At 39.0% G+C, this 21,020-nt stretch overlaps 1 protein-coding gene across 13 annotated transcripts in view; it reads right to left on the reverse strand.

Annotated features, from left to right (window-relative positions):
- Window positions 1-16,519: 16,519 nt before the first annotated feature.
- Window positions 16,520-21,020, reverse strand: part of CDC42SE2 (CDC42 small effector 2) — an 81,893-nt gene continuing 77,392 nt past the window's right edge. For all 13 annotated transcript variants that reach the window (XR_014951043.1, XM_085566058.1, XM_085566054.1 and 10 more), the window contains 2 exons: window positions 18,968-19,085; window positions 16,520-18,562 (listed from right to left, as the gene is read on the reverse strand). Coding sequence is in view for 12 of the 13 variants with exons in the window: in XM_085566058.1 (XP_085422184.1) it covers window positions 18,987-19,085 (99 nt within the window). In the remaining variant the exon portion in view is untranslated. The remainder of the gene's footprint in view (window positions 18,563-18,967; window positions 19,086-21,020) is intronic.

The following is a 21,020-nucleotide window of genomic DNA, read 5'->3' on the forward strand; positions in this document are numbered from 1 at the left end:
CTTTTCCAGCTGTTGCTTAGCAGAGCCTTCCTGTCACCCTGTCAGTGTCTCAGTTTCTAGTGGAATGTTCGAAATGTGTATGCTTTTGGAAAGGCATATATAATGATGGTCCAGGCAGCCCCTTGATGGTAGCTTCAGGCAAAAAAAGGACAGTGTGACTAATACCAAGTCCACATTTTGTGCTCTTACTATACACCACAGAACACAGTAATACTTTCAGAATTTCTTATCTCTTTCATTAAAGAATAATATTTTGATTTCTTTTTTAAGATTCCAGGATGTTCTTTTTCAAAACTTCAAAATACAGTTTAAGTCTTTTTCTTTAAATTTATCTTCCTCATTCTCTATGGATTATTAACTTTGGTTCTCTTTAACACCATGAGGCAGATACCATAAATTGTTAGGGGACTAAATATATTCCTGTTGAGATGCAAAGTTCCCTTCTTTGTTTCCAAGCTTCCTGCCTCATGCCAGGCCAGATTCTTTAATCAAGAAGTGCAAAGGAGGAAGAAAACCCTTGTGGTCCATCCAAAGACAAACTGATGCTTTAAGTCAGATGCTTTTTTAATCTGCATTTACTCTTCCTTTACAGACTTACCCAAATTTCTGTCTGTAGAATTTCTCTGCTTCAGAGCAATAGCCACATGGGAAAATGTTTTCAGTATATGTTCCATGCTGTGATGTACCTTATTTTTCAATAACTCTATATAGAAGAGGTAATTCTTGCTACCTGCTGAACTTGCTCTGTAGCTTTGGGCTGTGTGGAGTATACCTGTTTCCTGTCCCCTCCTTAATACTTCATTAAATCATCAGTTTCTGCTTGTTCTTAGATGTGTCATATTTGATTAGCAAAATGGAGAACAGATTTAATTCTGTTGTATAAGATTTCCTTGGATATGGTCTGTGTGTAGAGAAAAAAAGGATCTGCTGCCTTCGCTATTAGAAACTTCTGCTCCGTGCAATTAAAACATTTATTGTCAAAAATCATATCTCATTTCTTGGAAGACAATAAATGTGGGTAACAAAAGTCAATGGCTGTTGGGTGAAACATTTAGTGCTCAATTTTGAACAGTTCTGCTGGGAATTCACAGTAAGAAAGGACACATTTTGGTGGGACAATGACATTATCCTATCACTGGTGAGCATGATTTTAGCTCAGAATATTGTTATCTTCATCCATCAAGATAAACAATATCATTTTTGCTTGGATTCTCGGATCCATGTCCTTTTTTTATATTTTACTGCAACATAGGAACCAGACCCCCAGAGAGCTGCTTCCTCACATTTTCTTTCTTCATCCAATGCTACAGGGTCAATTCCTGCTAATAATACAACAAATCTTGTGATCTAATATATCTCCAGATTTATAACAGTTCTCTTGATGTTCATATAATGCACATTTTTCAATAGCTTCTGAATTTTGTCTAATAAAATTAGAGTACAATTTGTTAGGCTTTGTTTTTTGTGGTTTTTTTTTTTTGTTTGTTTGTTTTGTTTTGTTTTGGTTCCATTTAGGGTCTTTTGTTTGTTTTTGCTTTTTCCTTTCTGATCTTATAGATTTGAAAGAAAATTGCTATAATGAATGCAACACTTGTGAATTATTTAATATACTGCTTTGGAACAAATTATGATGACATTCATGGCCTTTTCTCCCTTGTAAAGTTGCTAAAGATTTTCCAGACAAATCTGAAATTAGTAAGTTTCTGCATGCATCTCTGTATTGTCAGACATGTATTTGAAAATATGGAGAAGCTCTTGTGTTTCAGCAACCTACTCAGTGTGCTTTCATCTAGCATTTTTACAGGCATGGAAAATATCTTTTTGCATACATGGGAGTAATTAAATATCTTGTTTGCAGTAGTGTTTTTTTGCTGGCTGAGAGGTCCAGGATTAGGCAGGCTTGCTTCAGCCCATAAAAAACTTGCCAGTAAACAGTACAGGCAACTTAAGGTACTAAACAAATAAAGCCTTTACTAAGTGAATGTTTTTCTGCCTTTCTGTACATATACTCCATTATTTGAGTAAAAGCTACATATGACTGTTGAGCCTTTCTTCAGCCTTAGGACTTGGGCTCATGAAATAGTAGTTTACCTCCTTTAGTCTCCCTCTAGAAAAAAATCCTTACTGATACCCTTTCTGCATGGATGGCTCTACCTAAGCTAGGCAAAAATCACTTTTTTCTTTAGCAAGGGGATTGGAAGGGCAGAAATGCTTTGGTGCCTTTGAACAAGAGAAATGTGACACACTGGCTGTGTTGAGGTAGATTTGGCTTGTTTGATATGAGGTCATTCTAACATCATTGTGTAACAAAATAAGGAAATGAAACATGAGGAAATTATGAGTAGAATGTATGTCATAACTAGCAGATATGAGCAGATAATACTTTTGAAGAATGCTGGTTATCTTCAGACGAGAAAGCACATTGGAATGGACATTCCTCATCTAACTCCTACTTTTTTAGTAGCTTTCTTCTAAGGAATGTTTTTTCATTGGGAAGTATTCCCAAGAGCTATTCCTAGAGAAATTATAGAGAAGGCACTGTGGTTTTCCTTTAAACTAGCATTTAATTACACCAGATGCCACCTACAATGTACTAAGCCATCTGGCTTGCATTTCTTTCATTACTGTAAGTTGGCTTATGGAAAAAATAAGAACTAGATTAATGCCAGTTCAAAGATTTGACTGGCACACCTATCACCTAGAGAAAAAGCTATGGCTGTTAAAGCTATTCATCCAGAAATTATTGTTCACTGTGGGCATCAGTTATATTCTGTAATAGAATGGAAAGAAACACAAAGCAAAGGCTTTGACATGGTTTTAGGACTGATGGAAGAAAATCACAAACTATTTATGCATAAATACTTCCCAATTTAGCTTGTTACCTCTTTCACAGGAAATTATGCCACAACCTGAAGTCATTACATTTTTTGGATTTGAAAAAGGGAGATCCTTTGTATTTTTGATTTGGCTCCCAGAAATTATGTTGAATCTCTTGTTTTGGGTTCAGATTTCCCTGGAGAGCTTACACTGGCTATTCAGAGCCCATTGAAAATGGTGTTCTCAAAAAAAGCTGGAGCCTCTAGGCATGATTCTAATAAAAAAAAAAAAAAAAAAAAAAAAAATCCAGGGTACTACATGGATGAATTTGTAGATAACCTAAGGCCCTTTTTCTGTCTTGAGAGTAATTTTAAGTATATTAATTATTTAACAAGCATGACATTGCAGATGTAGTCTGAAGACTGCTGCTAATGCACTTCTCTGTCCCATTGCTCGCTGCTTATCCTTGAGGGAATGCATGTAATTCATGCTTGTAAGTCAGCATGACAGCTTACTCTTCTGACATTGTTTGAAAGTTTAGTTGGCTTGAGCAGTTAAGAAAGATTAATAGTTGAGCAGAGATTTCAGAGATGTACCAACCCCATTATTAGCTGGGGTTGGAAAGGAAGAAGTGGAAAGGAAGAGTGGAAAAACACAGAAGAGGTCAGAATGACCTGACCTGACTCAGTTCCTCTCAATCCTTGTCTTACACATCTTCCTTCAAAGTCCCCAAAAATATCAACAAGAAACAGTCTCCAAATTTCACTTCAAAATAACTGCCCCTTCTAAATCTGCTGTTAATTTAAAACCAACATTACAGTATGCGTGCTTGCACATCATAGTGATATACTTAATTTAGCAAGACTGATAACTATCATTATAGACATTTGTTAAAACAGATACATAACCTGGTACTGAAAGGGTAAAAAAAAATCCCAACAGCTTCTAAAGAAAGGAAAAAGCAAAGCAAACCAAAACTACAATTTTCACATTCTTGGGAGGCAGATATTTTTCTGACCCTCTGGCTCCTATTTTGACATAAATTGACATAACTTTTCTGTCAGCATATTCTTGAAAAAACATCACAAAAGGTATGCAACACGTTCAGAAATGTCTGTAATTAGGATTCACTGTTTATGGGAGCACCAACAGCTTGGAGGGTATGTGGATCACACACATTTCTTTCTCACTGCATTTACTGTTATGAGTCATGGAAAAGAAATGAATGGGTGCTCCAGCATGTTTTCCAAAACTGCAGCAGCCAAGTTCCTTTTGGTAGCAATTGCTTGCTTATATATGTATATTGTATATAGGCAGATTCATTTTGATCTACAGCTTAAATACAAAGGGAGAATATCTTGTTAATAACAGAGAGCCCAAATGGAGAAATACCAAATATAGGCACATGGTGTTTTGTGTGTCTCATCACCTACTGGCCAATGAGGTTATACTTTTCACAAAGCTGTTTAATCCTGGCTCATCATGACAAAACTATTTTAAAACAGTTCACCCATATATGAATGACAGAGAAGAAATTAGAGAAGCCTGACTATGGCATTTGATGGCATAGTCCCTGATGGCATTTGTCCATTGTTACTGCCTTTTGTTCGAGTCCTCATATACAGGTTTTAATTGTGAAGGTTGGAAATTTTTGTTGTTAGCAGCTACAGGCTCTGTTTAGTCCCTGTTTTCTCTTAGCTGGAATCAGGCTCCACACAACCCTCAACCTTAAGTTAAGTTCACAGATGCTCTCTGATCTTCGTACATTGTGCTTCATTTACTTGTTCTTATGAGATATACTGCTGGTATGCTGTTTCCTCATCCCTAGTAAAATTCTTACCTAAGGAATGAAAACCACAAAAAGAAAATACAGGAAAAGAATTTACTTAGGAGGTTGTTTTCTAACAGACACATTCTCTTCACTACTGCCTGCAGAAGAGGTTAGCAGGGGTTGAGAAAATCACCATATTTTGCAGAGCATACTTGAAGTACAAGTGCAAAAGCACCATTTACGGTGCTATTACTTTGTCAGTCTCTGTGTTCTGTCATGGACTTGGAAACTCTTAACATAAAAACTTCCATGCATCTTTCTTCAAGAGTATAACCGCTTCTTAACTACTCAAGAAAAGCTCATAGATTGTGTATGGGTAATCAAGGCACCCTTAAGTTTCCACCCCAATATGCACCACTTCCTGAGAACTCCCAGCCTGAGGAATCTTCCTTACAATAGATGGGGCCCAAGAGAAGCTTACTCAAATGAGATAATTATCTGTGGAAATGACACTAGCATCAGAGGTGAGGACATGTTTCACCAGAGAGCGAAGTGTTTTGGTAGCTGAAATATTTTTCTGCAGAGCAGCTTTTGCCAAATGCTTCATTGCTATAATGAAGAATCTTAATTATATGAGCAGGAGTTAAACCTATGTATGTAGTTGCTGGCCGCTTATCACACTTAATGGGACAATGCACCTATTATTGTAGTTCCAGATGTGTTGTTCGTATGCTCGTTTACTAATCTTTTTCTCTCTCCTGCTATTTTTTTCCTCTTTTTTTTCTATGTCAAAGGTTGAGAAAATAGAGTTGTGCTTTGCACTGTCCTTTTGTGGTCATGCACAGAGGAACTGGAAAAAGGGACGCACACCACAAGGTTCTGCAACAACACCAGAATAAAATAGGGCAAAAGAGAGCAAACAGAAAGTCACCAGTAACAGCACGTGGACAAAAAAATAAGGGAACTATCAGAGCATGGAGATAAGGCATAAAGTCCATAAGGTAACAGCAGTAGTAGATTAGCCAGAACTTTGGCCACAGATCTGAGGATAAGATCTGTTAGGAGAGGAGACTTGAGAAAGTGGCTGCTTCTGATGCTGCTGACCCAAGTTTAGAGCTTCCATTCAGACTGTAGCAGAGCTTTAGAAATGCTCCTGTTCTGGTGCTTTTGTTCAAGCCTCTTCAGTCACATTTTGTTCAAATGCAGCTTAAGAAGATTGAGTTTTTTTATCAGTGTGTGAGGAGTTTGGGAACAAGTAGGAGGTTGGCAGAGAAACCAACTGCTGCACAGATGTCTCAAAGATTTTCATACATAGACTGACACAAGCCAATGAGTTTTATAGGTAAATTAAATGCATGTGTGACAATTTTCATGCCCTGTACTTGCAGCATACCTTGCTCTGGTTATTATATTACAGAGTACTAACTTTTTTTTTTTTTTTTACTGTGGGACTACAGGCCCTATCTGTGTGTTACATGTACTTGACACCTTCTAACAATCCAAGGTGTGCAGACACATGGAATGAAGGGAAACTGGGCTATGTGTAAATTGATGGAGCAAGGTACCCAGCAGTCATGCTGCCACCATTTTCAGTGTGCAGGAAACAGCCAAGGTAGCAGAGCTGCATGAAGCATAGAGCAGCTATTCCCTTTGTAGCTGAACAGAATAATACCTTCAATGTAAATGGATTAATCAAGAATTGCAACAGTGCCCTGTAGATTGCCAAAGTAGCTTTAACATCTGCTCTCAAAATACTTAATGTGTACGCAAGCAGGTTTCTTGTCCTGACAATTTGGAGATGCATACATATGAGCTTTGCTGTTGCACAAAGCATATATTCCCAGGGCTGAGAGATGGGCAGCTTTCTTTTCCTGCTGTTGGTAGGGAAGTTCTAAATGTGGTGCTAGAAACCAGCTTGTCCTCATGGAACAGGATTTCAAGGCAAAGCAAATCCAGAGGCCCAGAGTGGGAAACACTGATTTGCTCTGCCATTCCCTAGTGGAAAGAGACTGGAGCCTTTCCCAAGGGAAATGGCAGTATCAGAGCAGCACGAGGCCCTTTGGATTGCTGCAGATATGATGTGCTGTCTGTGGGGCTCACTCCTTATGCTTTGAGCTGTTCATGCATGTTGGTCCTGCATATCCTACACTGCCAGGATCAGCTTTAGAAGAGGAAAGATGGAGTGGGGTGTGAGAACAAAACACTGCAGGAAGGCCTGAGATGAGGCTGAAAGGCTGGTTGTGCTCTCTTATTACATAGTAACATATCAGGTAACTGCTCTCAGAAGCAGCTTAGAGCCAACGAAGCTTTGAAAAGCAGTGCCAGGCTGTAGTATGAGCTGAGAGCCAGGCATGCTTATGCATGTAGTGCTTTGTCCTGCGTACACTCTTCTTGTACAGCAAGTTTCACAAAAAGTATATTTCCTATCTAGTTCAGAATTGTCTTTATTCCACCTAGACAGAATAAAGGTGGTTGCACAAACAGCTCTTTGAATTTATCTGTAGGGAAATAATGGAGATGAAGATGTCAAAAACCAGCAATGGTTTCAATACTGCTTGCCAGGTCAATTGCTTGCCAGGTCTAAGATGAGACAAGAGTTCAAGAATTCAGCCAGATTTGTTGGAAAATTATAGTATCATAGTTTGAATAATGTATTTTCTTCTCCTCATCCATATTTTTGTGCTAACTAGGGCTTATCCCTGAGACCCAAATGCAGCAGAAAATGTGTAACATTCTTCTTGGTCATGAACATACTTATTAGAACTTGTTAGTCTATTTCTGTGGAGGAGGGAGGAAAAAGCACTGTCTCTAGTTATTTCTTTGGTTTGATCCTCAGAGATCCAAATCTTAAGTGACAGACAGAGAAGATTTTGTTTGTGAGGTGGTAAACCTTAGGGCAGATGTTTCTTTTCAGTGTGTCTGGTGGTAAATGGGTAGTCTCTGGGTGGAACTGGTACTAAAATGGCTGGTAGCAAGTCTCAGAACTAGAAGTGAGCAAAGACAGTGCAACAGGAGGTAGGGCTGCCAGGAGAAAGCCGCTGGCAGTGCCAGTTAGGATTTTCAGTTTTAGCTGAAGCAAAAGATAGAGCAGACAGTAATATGGCACATATGGCACAGTGTCAAACAAGCAACTGTTTTACCCTTTAGAAGGGAACTTTGCTCCCTTTTTTGTCTTTCCTTGGAGCTGAGGGTTCCGTGAGCGTCATCACAGAGCTAATCATAGCGGGCACTAAACTCCGCCTACGCTGCCGAAAGGCACAGCCCAGAGGAAGAGAGGCTCAAAGTGCAGATGGGCACGCAGCAGGAGTCCCGGTCTCAACACAGCCCAGCGAAACCACCAACTGCAAGCCGATTTGTAGCAAAAGTTTATCAAGTGTTCGGGATCTAGCGGATAATGCCACACTGGGGTTTTTCTTAATTTACATTATTTTTCAGGACTTTAGACCGTTTTAAGACAGACAACCAAATGTTCAGTGATAAATGGGGTTGCCCTGCATGAGACAAGTCTCTGTGAAAGCTGCAGAGTGTTCTGCAACGCCAAGAAAATAAAGTTAATGGGGAGAAAAAAAGCAGATAGAGTTTTATTATCCTGGTCTTGATTCATGTGTTTCTATTATTCTCTTGGAATGAGAAACCTATATACCAACCATGTCAGTGTGCTTCTCACCTGTTCGTGGTGCCTCCTTCCAGAGAGATGTGCAGAGGACCAAGGGCAGCAGCGCACCACAGAGACTTACACGGTGACTCCCACCACCACTTGCAATATGCCAGAGGACCTCTGAACTCTTGAGGTTCTGTATCAGCTAAAATCACCATTGTACTCTCAGAGGTAGGTCACCTGTTAATATGAATTTTGGTAGCAGACATCTTACACCACCTGTTCCATGCAGTGTTGTGAAGAAAATGGAGCTCAACACTCACCAGTTCACCTTGTACAAAAGAGGATAATGTTTGCCCATTATATTTTTCAAATAAGCTTTCAGGTAGAAAGGTGAGCTTAATAACAGGCGTGTATTGGAGTTGTTTGGTTTATGCAGCAAGGTTTTGATAGAAGGGAGGACTGCAGGAATGGCTCCTGTGAGGTGATGCCAGAAGCAGCTCCCAACAGACAGTGACAGCTCCAGCTGGCTCTCAGATGCACCCACTGCTGGCCAAAGCTGAGTCTATCAGGAACACTGCTAAACTATGTGACTGCATAATTAGGAAAGAGTAAAAAAACCCCACTGTGCAACACCAACTGGGAGAAAGTAATGAAAATATGTGAGTGAAAGAACTCTGCAGACACCAAGGTCAGTGAAGAAGGTGGGGAATGAGGTGCTGCAGACATCAGAGCAGAGATAATGCTGCCCTTCTGCCACTGGTGAAGACTATGATGAGGCAGGCTGTCCTCCTGCAGGCTGTCCCCCCGAGAGTGTCCACAGTGGAGGAGGTATTGACTGCAGCTTGTGGAAGACCCCATGCCAGAGCAACCCAAAGGATGCTGTAACTTTGTGGAAAGCCCATGCAGAAGCAGGGTCTTGTCAGGATCTGTGGCACCATGGGAGACCACACTGAAGCAGTCTGCTGCTGAAGCACTGCACCCTCTGGAAGGGATCCAAGCAGGAGCAATTCTCACAGAGCTGCAGCCTGTAAGAAGGATCCATGTTGGAGAAGCTCATGGAGGACTGTGTCTCATTGGAGGGACCACTAACTGGAGCAGGAGAAGATTGTGGGAATTCATCTTGCTGAGGGAGCAGTGGAGATGTATGATTTAATAACCCTGTTCCCTGTCCCCCTACGCCACGCCAGGGCAGGAGATGGAGAATTTGGAGTGAAGCTAAGCCTGGGAAAAAGACTTAGCTAAATTAAACTGATTTCCCCAAACTGAGCATGTTTTGCCTGTGATGGTAATTGCTGATGATCTTTTCTTGACCCTCTCTTGATCCATGAGCTTTGTGTTATATTTTATTTCCACTGCCTAACTGAGGAGGGGAGGGATAGAGCACCTTTGGTGGGCACCTGGTGTCCAACCAGGGTCAACCCACCACAGCTGGCAAACTGACAAAAGGGTCAAAAGTAGAGGGAGTGGAGCTGGACAATACAACTGCTCTTCAGAATTACAATTCCTCAGACTACATGGCACAGTGACAAAACCTAATGGGGAAATCATGGTTGGAAAATACTCCTGTAACAGACAAAGTATTTCAGTTCATCAGCAGATATCACTATGTCTTTCAAGTGAACTTAGTCACTTCTGCATCAAACCCATCACTGTACCTCCTGAAGGCAGTTGCTGCAGTTCAAGGTCAGTTTCTAGCTTTCTAGAGATTAAAGAAATTCATGTCACTTAGTCTGCCATTTTCCTTGAGTCCTGAAGTGACAGTTGTGTTATCTGAGACTTTCCAGATTGCTATTTCTCAGTCCAGAAGGACTAGGTGTCTGTCCCAAAAGGGTTTGTTCCTTCAGGGACTAGGTCTGGCATCACTCCAAAGATTTTTCCCATTTTCCTCTATCTAGGCAGTTTTACCTGACCAAAGAAGGTGGAACCTGGAAGTACAATCGCTGCTGTATTTTCCTTTTTTCACTCTCAAAAACTGCTGCCAAGGTTGTATTTGTGGGCTTTTATTTTGAGATCTGTGCTCAGCCTCAAAGCAGCTGGACAGCTTCACTGTGGATCTGACTTTTTTGAGAACAGCTGATTCTGCCCACACACATCTTTTAGTATACTTTCACCTCCAGGCAGGCTGAGATTTTTCTGTTGCTTCCCATAACACATGAATGCAATCAAAACCACTCGCTGATTAAGGAATCTCAAACAATCAAAATCAATATTGAAGCATTTAGCTCTGAGGAGTGCATGGTGTTGTGTTCACAAAAGCATTTCTCAATTAATCACACTCTCTGTAAGGAGAAGAAGGTGGTATGTTTTTCACACCTCTGTTCTCAAAGATAAGAGCTGAAGATGGTATTACATCAGTGACAATGTTGTGTCTTTGGGGCTGACTAAGAGGATGTCTTAGTGTTGTTAACAACTTCTCTGATGATCATATGCAGGCATAGAGTCAGAAATACTTGTCAAAACCATGCAAAGTTGCACAGAGAGCTCTGACTCTTGCAAAGAGCTGGTGTTATACTGTGACACTGTGTTTGAGCAAAATGCCAGATGAACAGCCCCTGTAGACAGAGCTCTCAGTTGCAGCAGTCATGACTGTGACAGCCACCCTTCTGCTCTTCTTCCCTCTCTCGCTGGATGTATTGCTTATAGAAACCACAAGTTTCCAGTATAGGAAAAAGAAGTATCCCATCTACCTGTGTAAGTTCCTGAAACTTACTCCCCATGTTTTGGTGTTTCTTTCATTGTGTCAAGATGTCAGCAACAGAACTGTCTCTGCAGAAGCTTGTCAGAGGACAGATCTTGTTCCTGTGCCCCAACAAATGAGTAATTGAGATAGATGTCACTAAAAGCTGTATCTGAAGCTGTATTAGAAGTGGAAGGGTTTTTTTTCACCAGATGATTCTAAGTGTTCTTAATGACATAGATGAACAAAGTAAATTTAAATTGCAGTGACCTCTGGTAAGAAAAGTTGTCCTATTCTGGCTTAGTTCCTCCAGTCCTTGTTCAAATAAATCTTTTTATTACAACAAATGAGGCTTTTTGACAAGAATGCTGTGACCCTTTTTACTTTTCTCAAGAGGATCTATTTTTTCTTATGTCATGGTAATTGCTTGAAGCAGCAAAGAACTCTCTTTTACCCTGCTGCTTCTGTAGGGGTATTATCTTTCTGACTACAGAACACAGGCAAGGGAGAAGGCAATTAGTTTATGGGAAAAATTGGCTGGTTTAATATAATTATTACTAAAAAAATAGATGAGCTTTTCTTTTTCAAAGGGTCTATTATTCCCTGTGTGCTTGTGCACCTCACTAGGAAGCTCTGAAGTAACAAGTAACCTTACAATAAGTATTACTGATGAAGTGAGGGTAAGGCATGGGATGACAGTAATTTGATGCTACATTACAAAAGCAGTGCTGTTACCCTTTAGAAGGTTTTAACCCCCAAACAAATTTCAAACCATTGCTGATGCTACTAGTTTAGGAGCATTGTAGATATTTAGGGGCAGTGTTCCTATGTTTGCTGTTTCAGGTCTCACTTAAATTTATTAACTGGCTGCATATTCCTGACAATCCATTGAGATATGACTACGATGCCATTTATGGTGTGAGAATTAAGACATTATTACAATGGTGCAAAACAGAAGCAGCAGCACACAAAGTCTTTGGAAACAGTTCTCAGGAGCCCCAAAACCTTAAGCAGTACACAGTGAAGGAATAAAAATCAGATGTTGTGGTGTACCTGAAATTTGGGCAAAACATTGTTTAGAGGAAAAAGTAAAGCACTGAAATCCTGAACCATGGAAAAGTATTCTTAGTTCTGTAAAATCCTCTTAAACCCTTTGCAGCCCTCTGATTTTGGATTCTCTTGGTCTGATTAGAAAACGCCATTCTCATTTGCAGGTTCATTTATGGTCAGAGGACTGGACTGTAGATTTCTCACCGGGAAATAGTTCTGTGTGCTGTGAAACAGTTTTTACCCTGAGACAACAGGGAATCTAAAGCAGTTGCCCATCCAGAAAGGCCAGCGCCCACTTTCTAATTACCTAAATATTTATTACAACTTTTAAACATATTGCAATGTGAACATCAATATTGCAAATAATGGGGCAGAAAAGGTTATGGGCCCTGTGGCCCATGGTTTGTTGGAAAGGGCTGTGGAAAATTCTTACTTACAGAGCTTAAATTTAGAAGGCATGTCTGTTCCCTGGAGAACTTTTCACCATGGGTGTGGATAGCTTTCCTCAGTGACAAAGCTATTCAAATGAGCAGCTGCACATACTTGATCACAGTTTTCCAAGCAGTGACAGCTCTGATTATTGTATTGATAATAGCCAGCTCCAGTGGCCCTTCCATGAGCTGACTGCTATATGGGGGCAGGGAGCAGGAGGACCTGACTTTCTCCACAGCGTTAACTACGTGCCCTTTCTTAGAAAATGTGATTTGAAAAGAATTTTCTTAGTGCAATAATGTGCAAATTTGGAAAGACAGCAGTGTAGCCCAGGAATGTGATGTAAATGCCTCACTTAGTGTGTGGGGAGGCTGGAGGAGTCTGGGCTGCCTCAGCTGCCCCTTGAACAGGGCACATGTTGACTGACCCTGTAGGCCCACTGAGCTGGGGGCACAGTGCTTGCATCAGACTCTACCTGCTGCAAGCACTGACAAAAATATCTGCAAGTCCCTTGTGCCAAATGGCTTTGGCACTTTGGCCTGGGATACCATGTCCATCTTATCAGTGCTGCGCTGGCCTCCACATTGCTGTGGGATGGACTTGAAGAGCTGCTCCAAAAAGGAGGACTCTCAAACAAGAGACAAGAAGTGCCTTGTGTTCTCAGAAATTGCTAGGACCTCTTAGAGACAAAATATATCTCCTTACAGCACGTACATTGCAGACAGTATGGGCTATGCATCTATATAGATTAGAAAGTTTTAATTTTGCTCTACAAGACTATGCAAGTGTGCTGTAAGAGGCTGGAAATCCTACTTAAAATTGTTTTAGTAAGCAGTCATGTTCATATAACTTCACAGTTCAAGGTTTTATAAAGCTGTTGTTTTAGCCACAGGACTTCCTTCTGTCACCTATTTCCAGTGCTCTGGTTGTGATTCAGAGAATAAGCAAAAAGTCCTTAAATAATGGGATGGCAATTCAATTCCCTTCCATGGACTGGGCTGGGTGCATTTTGGCAGTCTCTGAGGAAAACAGCATCTGTGCAATTGCAGTTAGATGTAAGCAGATAGAAGTGGGTGGTTCTAATAAATAAAACTAAATAGTGGGTCTTGAATCTACAGCAGTAGGTCCAAGTATCATCTTGATTTTGTCCAGCTCCAGTACATGAATCTGGAAACAGACTTCTAAGTAAGTTTTTAGAGATGTGAAGCTACATGGTCATCTATTCACCATCCTATGTATGTTCACAGTAAGAAAAATAGTTTACATTTAATATGTAAAAAAAAAAAAGTTGTCAAAAAGAGTCTCATTTCCCAGCTCTGTTCCCCACACAGCCCTGTTGCCCTGGGCTGCTCTACTGCCCGTTCTGACAGATCCTGATTATGCCAGCTGGAAACTAATCATGCATTGCAACTTCCAGAAAGAGAACTGTCTTGGAACCTACTACCTAAAACAGTGAAAAATGAATAAACCTTGCTGCACTGGGCTCTGGTTTTTGTGGCTGTTGCCAATAGCTTCTTCTTGAAAAGGATGCCATAGGGAATACATACAGTACTTGGTCATCTATCAAAGTTTAGCCTTCTCCCATACTTCTTTCTTTTCACTCACTCATTTACATCTGCCCTCCCTGCTGTCCTCCATCCCTCCAAACCCAATACTGCTTACTGAAATGTGATTTTTTATTCCTTATTTCAACCCTTGGAAATGTTTCTCTCCATTATAAATGTGAAATAAAATGTCTGTGCAATGCATTACTCTACTGCTTAATGCATATATCACATATGAGATTATTTTTAACATACCAGAAGGTGGAATTTTGACAAGTGAAAAAATCTGTGGAGTGTGAGAATGTCCACTAGCATCAACCACTTTGAAACAGTACTCTTTTCCAAGGTGTATGGTTCTTTGAAAGCTTTATTGATAGTGTAAAGATGATGTCCCAAGGAAAACTGCTTCAGAATAGCCATTTCCCTAGAGATACCACATTTCAAGAAAGTGGAAGACTTCAAAATCAATTTCAAGCAGTACTCATTTTCCTCGAGGCAATGTTTTAAGAATTGGCCTTGCACAACAGCAGCCAACCACACACATTGGATGAGGAATCACGATGAGTGACAGCAGCTGCAAAAACTAAACCCAGGCTCCTCTGTAGTGCATTAGAATTTCTCACACCACTGTTCCATCAGCTGGAATCAACCTGGAACTTCCCCATCAGGAAAAGCACAAATTTGATATATGTTTATTTTGCCTGGCAGATTATTTCAAATTAATTAGGACCTACAAAGACTGATGAGAGATTTAAAAAACTGAAAACCAACAATCCCCTTCCTGAACTGAAAGCATAGTGTAGGTGAAACAAAGCATATCCCTGGGAAACAGGGATATGCTGAGGACTCAGACATGCAGGGCACTGGTAGAAGACTAGTATTTCTAGAATGCTGACATCAATATATAAAGCTTTCTTACTGCTTAGTGATGTTCACTTCACTTGAAAGAAGTGATAAACCAAACATAACACCCTACCGTTATTTTCTGTTGATAGGCTCTGTTACTATCATGTACATAAAAACACTATCAAATTTCTTGAGAAACATCCCCAACGAACCATGAACATATCTATAGCAATGAATGTTATAAACTCACACAAATCCTTAAATAGCTACAAATGAATGCAGCTATTGCATGACAACTTAGTTATTCATAAATGGACCATTCTGCATCATATTGAAGGAAGTAAGTTTGTTATTCAGCAATTTATTGCCAACTCAACCAGCACTTCAAGTTTTCCAGGCTTAATAGAAAACTTGCTTGAAATCTGAACTTACAATTTCTCTTGTCTTGTGTGAAGGTAGAAAGTGATTTCTTGTGCAGTGCTGATGGATGGAATTATCACAGAAAGCAGCACTGAATCATACTGCATGAGGATGGCTGACACTTGGTGATGATGTGGTTGTTCTTTTGGCAGCATGTTCAACGTGCTCGGTGCCCCCAAACCAAACAGAATACTCGGACAAAGTTGGAGAGCACAGTACATGGAAAAAGAGCTCAGAAAATGTGGAATTAAATCTTTCCAGTAGATGTATTCACCGCTGCAAAGCCTAAATGTTCTCATTTGGGTAGGTTTTCCTTTTGGTTTTGTTTGGGTTTTTTTGTTTGTGGATTTGTTTGGGCTGTTTGTGTTTGCTTTATTTTTTGGTTTGTTTCTTGTTGGTTTGCTGTTGTTTTTTGTGTTTGTTGTTTTGTGTGGTTTTTTTAATTTTTTAATTCACAAAAAGCTTGATGTTTTTGGAAAAACAGGTTAAATTATCAATGTTCCCTGTAACAGACTATCTCTGATCCCATGACACTTACTCCCATGTTCCCATGTTTACTCTGATTAAGCATTAGGAAACTGATCCAGGTTGAAACTAATCAAGGTAGTCATACAACCTTTCCTAGAGTTCAGTGTATGAGTTAACTGCCGAATCAGTGTCAGAGCTAGCATGGACTGTAAGGGTAAGCAAATGGAACCAGTCCAAATCAGTTTCACAGGTAAGCTTTTGAAGTAATTCTACTAATTACTAGCAGAATCTTTATTGTCAGCCACTGAACATGCACTTACAGTGGAACATCTGGTCTTCAAGATACACCTTTGTAAACAGTTTTAAGTGTCTATAACCTCAGCATTTGAAAAAAAAGAACCCTTTAGTTGATTGGTATCACATGGATTTATACATCTTTATTTCATTTAGAACTTATTTCCCTCTAGCTGCCTTTTCCCCCCTCAACTGGCAATTTAATGGACTTGGCATGAGCTAAAGAATTCATTATCAGTCTTCAGAATAATTTGGCATGAAATTTAAAGTAGTAAGTTAGTGCTTAAGGAATAAACTTTGGGAGTGTCAAATATAAAAATTGATTGAGCCAAATGTGCCTTGCAGGTACTTTTAATGCAGATGAGCATATTATGGTCACAAGTCTTTTACTGACCACCATAGTAATCTGCAGCATAATCAGGAAAGTTAACACACATATGACTTGCAGTCAAAAGGAAACTTTCCAAAGTATTTTTGAGATATTCTCCCTTCCTTGCAGAAGCCCTTGGCATACATGTTAAATCAATGCAACAATAATACTGATAAAACTACAGGTTAATCCATTTGGCAACAAAAGGGTCAAGTGCGACAAAAAAAACTCAAGCCTGCAATTTATTTATTCAGACTAATAGGTTACTCTTTCCACCACAAATCTGTCTGTAAGATTCAAGTGTTTTTCTAATGCAAATATAATTTATGGAAAGGAAAAAGGATAGGCCACCAGCTGAAAGAAAACATTTATTGATTCAAAGTCAATACTTTCCTTTTAATATCTACAAGCCAACACTGAACTGACTTTATTCAAGAATGAACACAATGTACAAAAAAAGTATGTCTGTTATAAAAATATGTCAATTTCTTTCCTGGCTATTGAGCTGAAAACATTTTGGCAAGTGCAAGATAGGTTTGGCAAGCAAATTTAAGCTGCTATTACCAATAACAAAGATCAAATAATTTTGTAATAGTTTTGTAGTAAATTTAAGAGTCATTGTTAAAGTGGCATTGGAAATGCTAACCCCTAAAAAATATATGTATCACTGCACTGCCATGTACTTATGCATCCACACAATTTAACATCTCATCAGGAATCAGTATCTTTATCAGTGAACACTACCCAACCTAATTTGAACTATTCAACCAGATAAGTGACATCTACCATTGAAATACAACCTAGGGAAGGCAAACTACCTCCATAGCTGTGTATTTTATGTGTTGTTTACAAACAGAGAGAGAAGATCAGGTAACCAGACAGCTGTCAACAAGACAGCTGCTGCAATGTGAAATCAGGGAAAGGACAGAAACAGAATAGAGAACATTAGTCCACATGCATATTTGCATATAGAAATGGACTTGATTAAAATCAGTTATGCCTTATTTGTTAAGATGGTTTGGGTCTTTTTCCCTCATAAAAATGTAATGTAACCAGGACTCAAATAATTGACTTCTCTAAAATCACCACCAAGAAGCAAGAAAAGGGACCATTTATAGAGATAATCTGAAAACAGTGCAATATTAAAATGCAGTTTCACATCATGTGAAAGAAACATGCTTTGGAACCTGAGCAAAAGGCATTTTACTGACTTAGTAAAAAGTCACCCTGTATGTTGTTTTCATTGGCACCTGTTCTGCCAGATTAGTATGTTGCTCTTAGCAACTTCCATGGCCCTAAATATTTAGTACACAGAAACTGCCAACTACATAGAAAGGTCTACTGAACTTTTCAGCCAATATTGCAGGCAGTGTGACATGCTGCTACTGGAAATAACTATACAGGTTGAAATTAAGGAAAATTGTAGACAGAAAAAGAAGCAGCCAAAGATGTTGCTCTTCTGTGTAAATAGACTAAAGCGATTCCACAACACTTAGATACGGTACTACACTGGTTTACAGTCTCAAGGTCAGCTCTTTCAAAATAAATATACTGAACATTTACAACAAATGCCTCATGAATGCAAGCTCTCTCTTTATTATTTCAAGACCAATTGGATAAAAACTAAAATAAAGACATGACTCTGAAGCAGCTAAGTTACAAGTCCTTTTTCAGAAACAGGCATGACTTGGTGCCACAGCAAAATTTTTCACATCTGCAGTAAGCAATTTTTTTTTTCTTTTAGCACCAAGCATCCCACCATAAAAAGCAACCTCACAAAGCATGCGGTCATCTACTCTGTTGATTTTGTATGAAATAATTATTTGTGCTTACAGGTCTCAGACCTTTCAAAAATTCAATGAACATTAGGTAATTGAAGACACTAGTGGAAACTCATTAATTTCTAAATTATTTGAGTGGAGAAAAGATTAGAAGACTAAAAAGCAACAGAATGTTGTGCATTAGTATTTCTGAGGAATGAGGAAAGCTAAGATCGGTACTTTAATTTGTCTTAGAACAACTAAAAAGTGACAACCAATCCCGAAAAGCTCTATGTCCATGATACTGGTAGAGGCCAATGTGTGCATGCCACTGAAAGGCACAGTTGGACCAATCTGGTAAGTGGCATCATCAGAGCAGAACAGCAACTTTTCACAGGACTAATCACGAAGGGTGAACAATGAGCCATCACTTCTCTTGTCATGAGCACAGAAAGCAGTCACCAAGGCAAAAGAGAGGACACAGGAAAGAAGATACAGGAACTCACATAAACCTAAAAGACAGAAAACATGCATTAAGCCAAGTTTTGAGCATTCTGATCATTTTCCAACAGCAATCCTGCTATACATTGACTTAACACCATACATCTTATGGAAGCACTGCAAAAGTCACATCACAAACTTCTTATGAGATTTGTTTTACAACTAACTTCACCTGCAAAGATCAGCCTACAAGATCACCCTTGGTTAATCACATGCTTAAGGTTAGGCTGATAAAGTCCGAACAATCTGCAGTCCATTCTGTGAAAAAGTAACATTCTTATTCTTCTTACTCAGAAATGGATTTAAAAATTGGTCATCATAAAGACCCAAGTTTTTACAGGGAGATAATTATGAAGCAGTATGATTGTTTTTCATACTGCTCTAACAGTGCCTAAGAAGTAGAATTAAATACTTACAGGAAAGTTATCCCCAAGGTTATCCTGCCTTTGTATCTACGAGCTGCATTTGAACATTTGCAGATATGCCACCTCCATAGCCTCCCTTGGATTGCATCTGATTCTGAATTGAGCTGACCTGGGGATAGAAGGGAAAAGAAGAACAACAATGAGCTGTAGCATCTTCTTGCTTTTAATTTTATTTTTTCTCTAGGTTTAGCTTCCAAGAGTTCCTTTGTTACCAGTAAAGCTATATTAATTTTGCACAAGAACACGTGCATCCAAGACTTGCTGAAATTTTAACTTCAGCACATAGATCAGCAGAAAAGATCAAAGAAATGGTGCTGAGGCAAAAGTTTTTCCTCTCTCCCAAAGAAAACTGGCTGATTCGTGGTTTCACTGACCCACTTGATTAATCAAATAATTAAAAAAAAAATCAAATATTTTACTGGCATTGACTCCATCTGACAAACTAAAATTTATCTTGTTATGTGGAAAATATTCTCTGGCAAGTATAATGAACCACAAGTTAATCACTAAATTAACATCATGTTAAGAGTATAATATCCAACTTGCAAATATCTGTATGGCTAATTTGGATCGCTAAAACAGGGCTAAACTAAGATTTTCTAATTCAAAAAGAACCTTTTGGTTTGTTGAACCTTTTTGATTTATCTACTTACATGCCAACATTCAATGCTTCCCTTAATTTATACTGTTCCTTTAAATGGAGGGCATTTATTTTTTAAAACACAGTCAATCTGAACTTTCCTGAACATAGGTGATTTGAAGGTATTTTTAGCCTGATGTATATAAATACATAGAGACACACTCTTTGTGCCCCCTGTTTCACGCCTCATGTTTCAAGACATGCACATCCTGCTATGACTTTACCTCAATCACCAAACAGAAAAGGAAACCCATTGTTCTTTCCTGCTTGTGTTGCATGACTCAAAATAATGATGTCCAAGTGCCTGCAGGAAGACAACTTGAATCTTAAAGCTTTGGCCCTTTTTTCTCTGCATCCCAGAGCATACATAACAACTACACAAAGAGTGGAAAATAACATTCATTCAAGGCTATGCCTGCAGGGCACCACTTGCAATTATTTAATCTATGCTCCTCCTCTACAGAGACCTAAAAACATCACTGGAACATCACTGTGCTGTATTAAAACAGCACAGGAGGAACATTTCCAAGTAGCTTGCACAACATTCCCTGTTTACAAAGACAAAATAAATATATTTTCTTTTCTACAGCAAGCAAAACACATGCACATGTACAGAGTGCATCAGTAAACGCATTCTTCCATGCAGTTTTCCAAGCCTATATGACAGAAGAGCCTGTTTTTTTGATCTGTATCTTCAACATTATATACATTATATCTTCAATATTGCAATGCTATGCAAAGGATTGTGGTTTTATGTATTTAAGCAGCACAATGTAAAACCATTTAACACTTCAGCCTTTTGCTGAAATAAGTGATAAAGCTGCAGCAAAGCAATATTACCATCTTATTTTTCTTGAGGGAAAAGTGTTCAGAGCGTATTTTCAAGTGCATCTGACATCAAAAACTATGAATGCAGTAAAAGAATGTGCTGAAGTGCATGGGGATATATTTAAGAACTTTCACATTTTACCAAGCCACTCATCTTTTTCACAAAGCATCTTTTGCTGCCATGGAAAAAAACAAAGTCTGAATTCAGTTTTTTTCCTCAGAAAAAAATTAATCTACACATAAATGTATTCACAAGAGTGAATATCGGATGCCAGTAATTTTATCTAAATGAACTCTGACTCCAGCAGAAGAAAGACCTACAAAAATCTCCAGGCCACATCACATTTCAACCTAAAAACTTGCTTACAAGACTTGAAAATTTTGGAGAACAGCAAATCAACACAAATTGCAAGGCTGAACTATAGGTTTTTGAGACTATTTCTAAAAGTTAGACTAACTTCTCCAGTTCATGAGTCACACATGAGTTACTGGATAAGGAAATATCAGTCTTAAATGCAGAGACTGCTGCCCTTAAAACAGAGAATGCAACAACTAGTCTGCATAAACAGTTCAGTA

Source organism: Lonchura striata, chromosome Z (assembly GCF_050655825.1).
Source record: "Lonchura striata isolate lonStrDom1 chromosome Z, ASM5065582v1, whole genome shotgun sequence".
In the NCBI taxonomy this organism is placed as follows: Eukaryota; Metazoa; Chordata; class Aves; order Passeriformes; family Estrildidae; genus Lonchura; species Lonchura striata.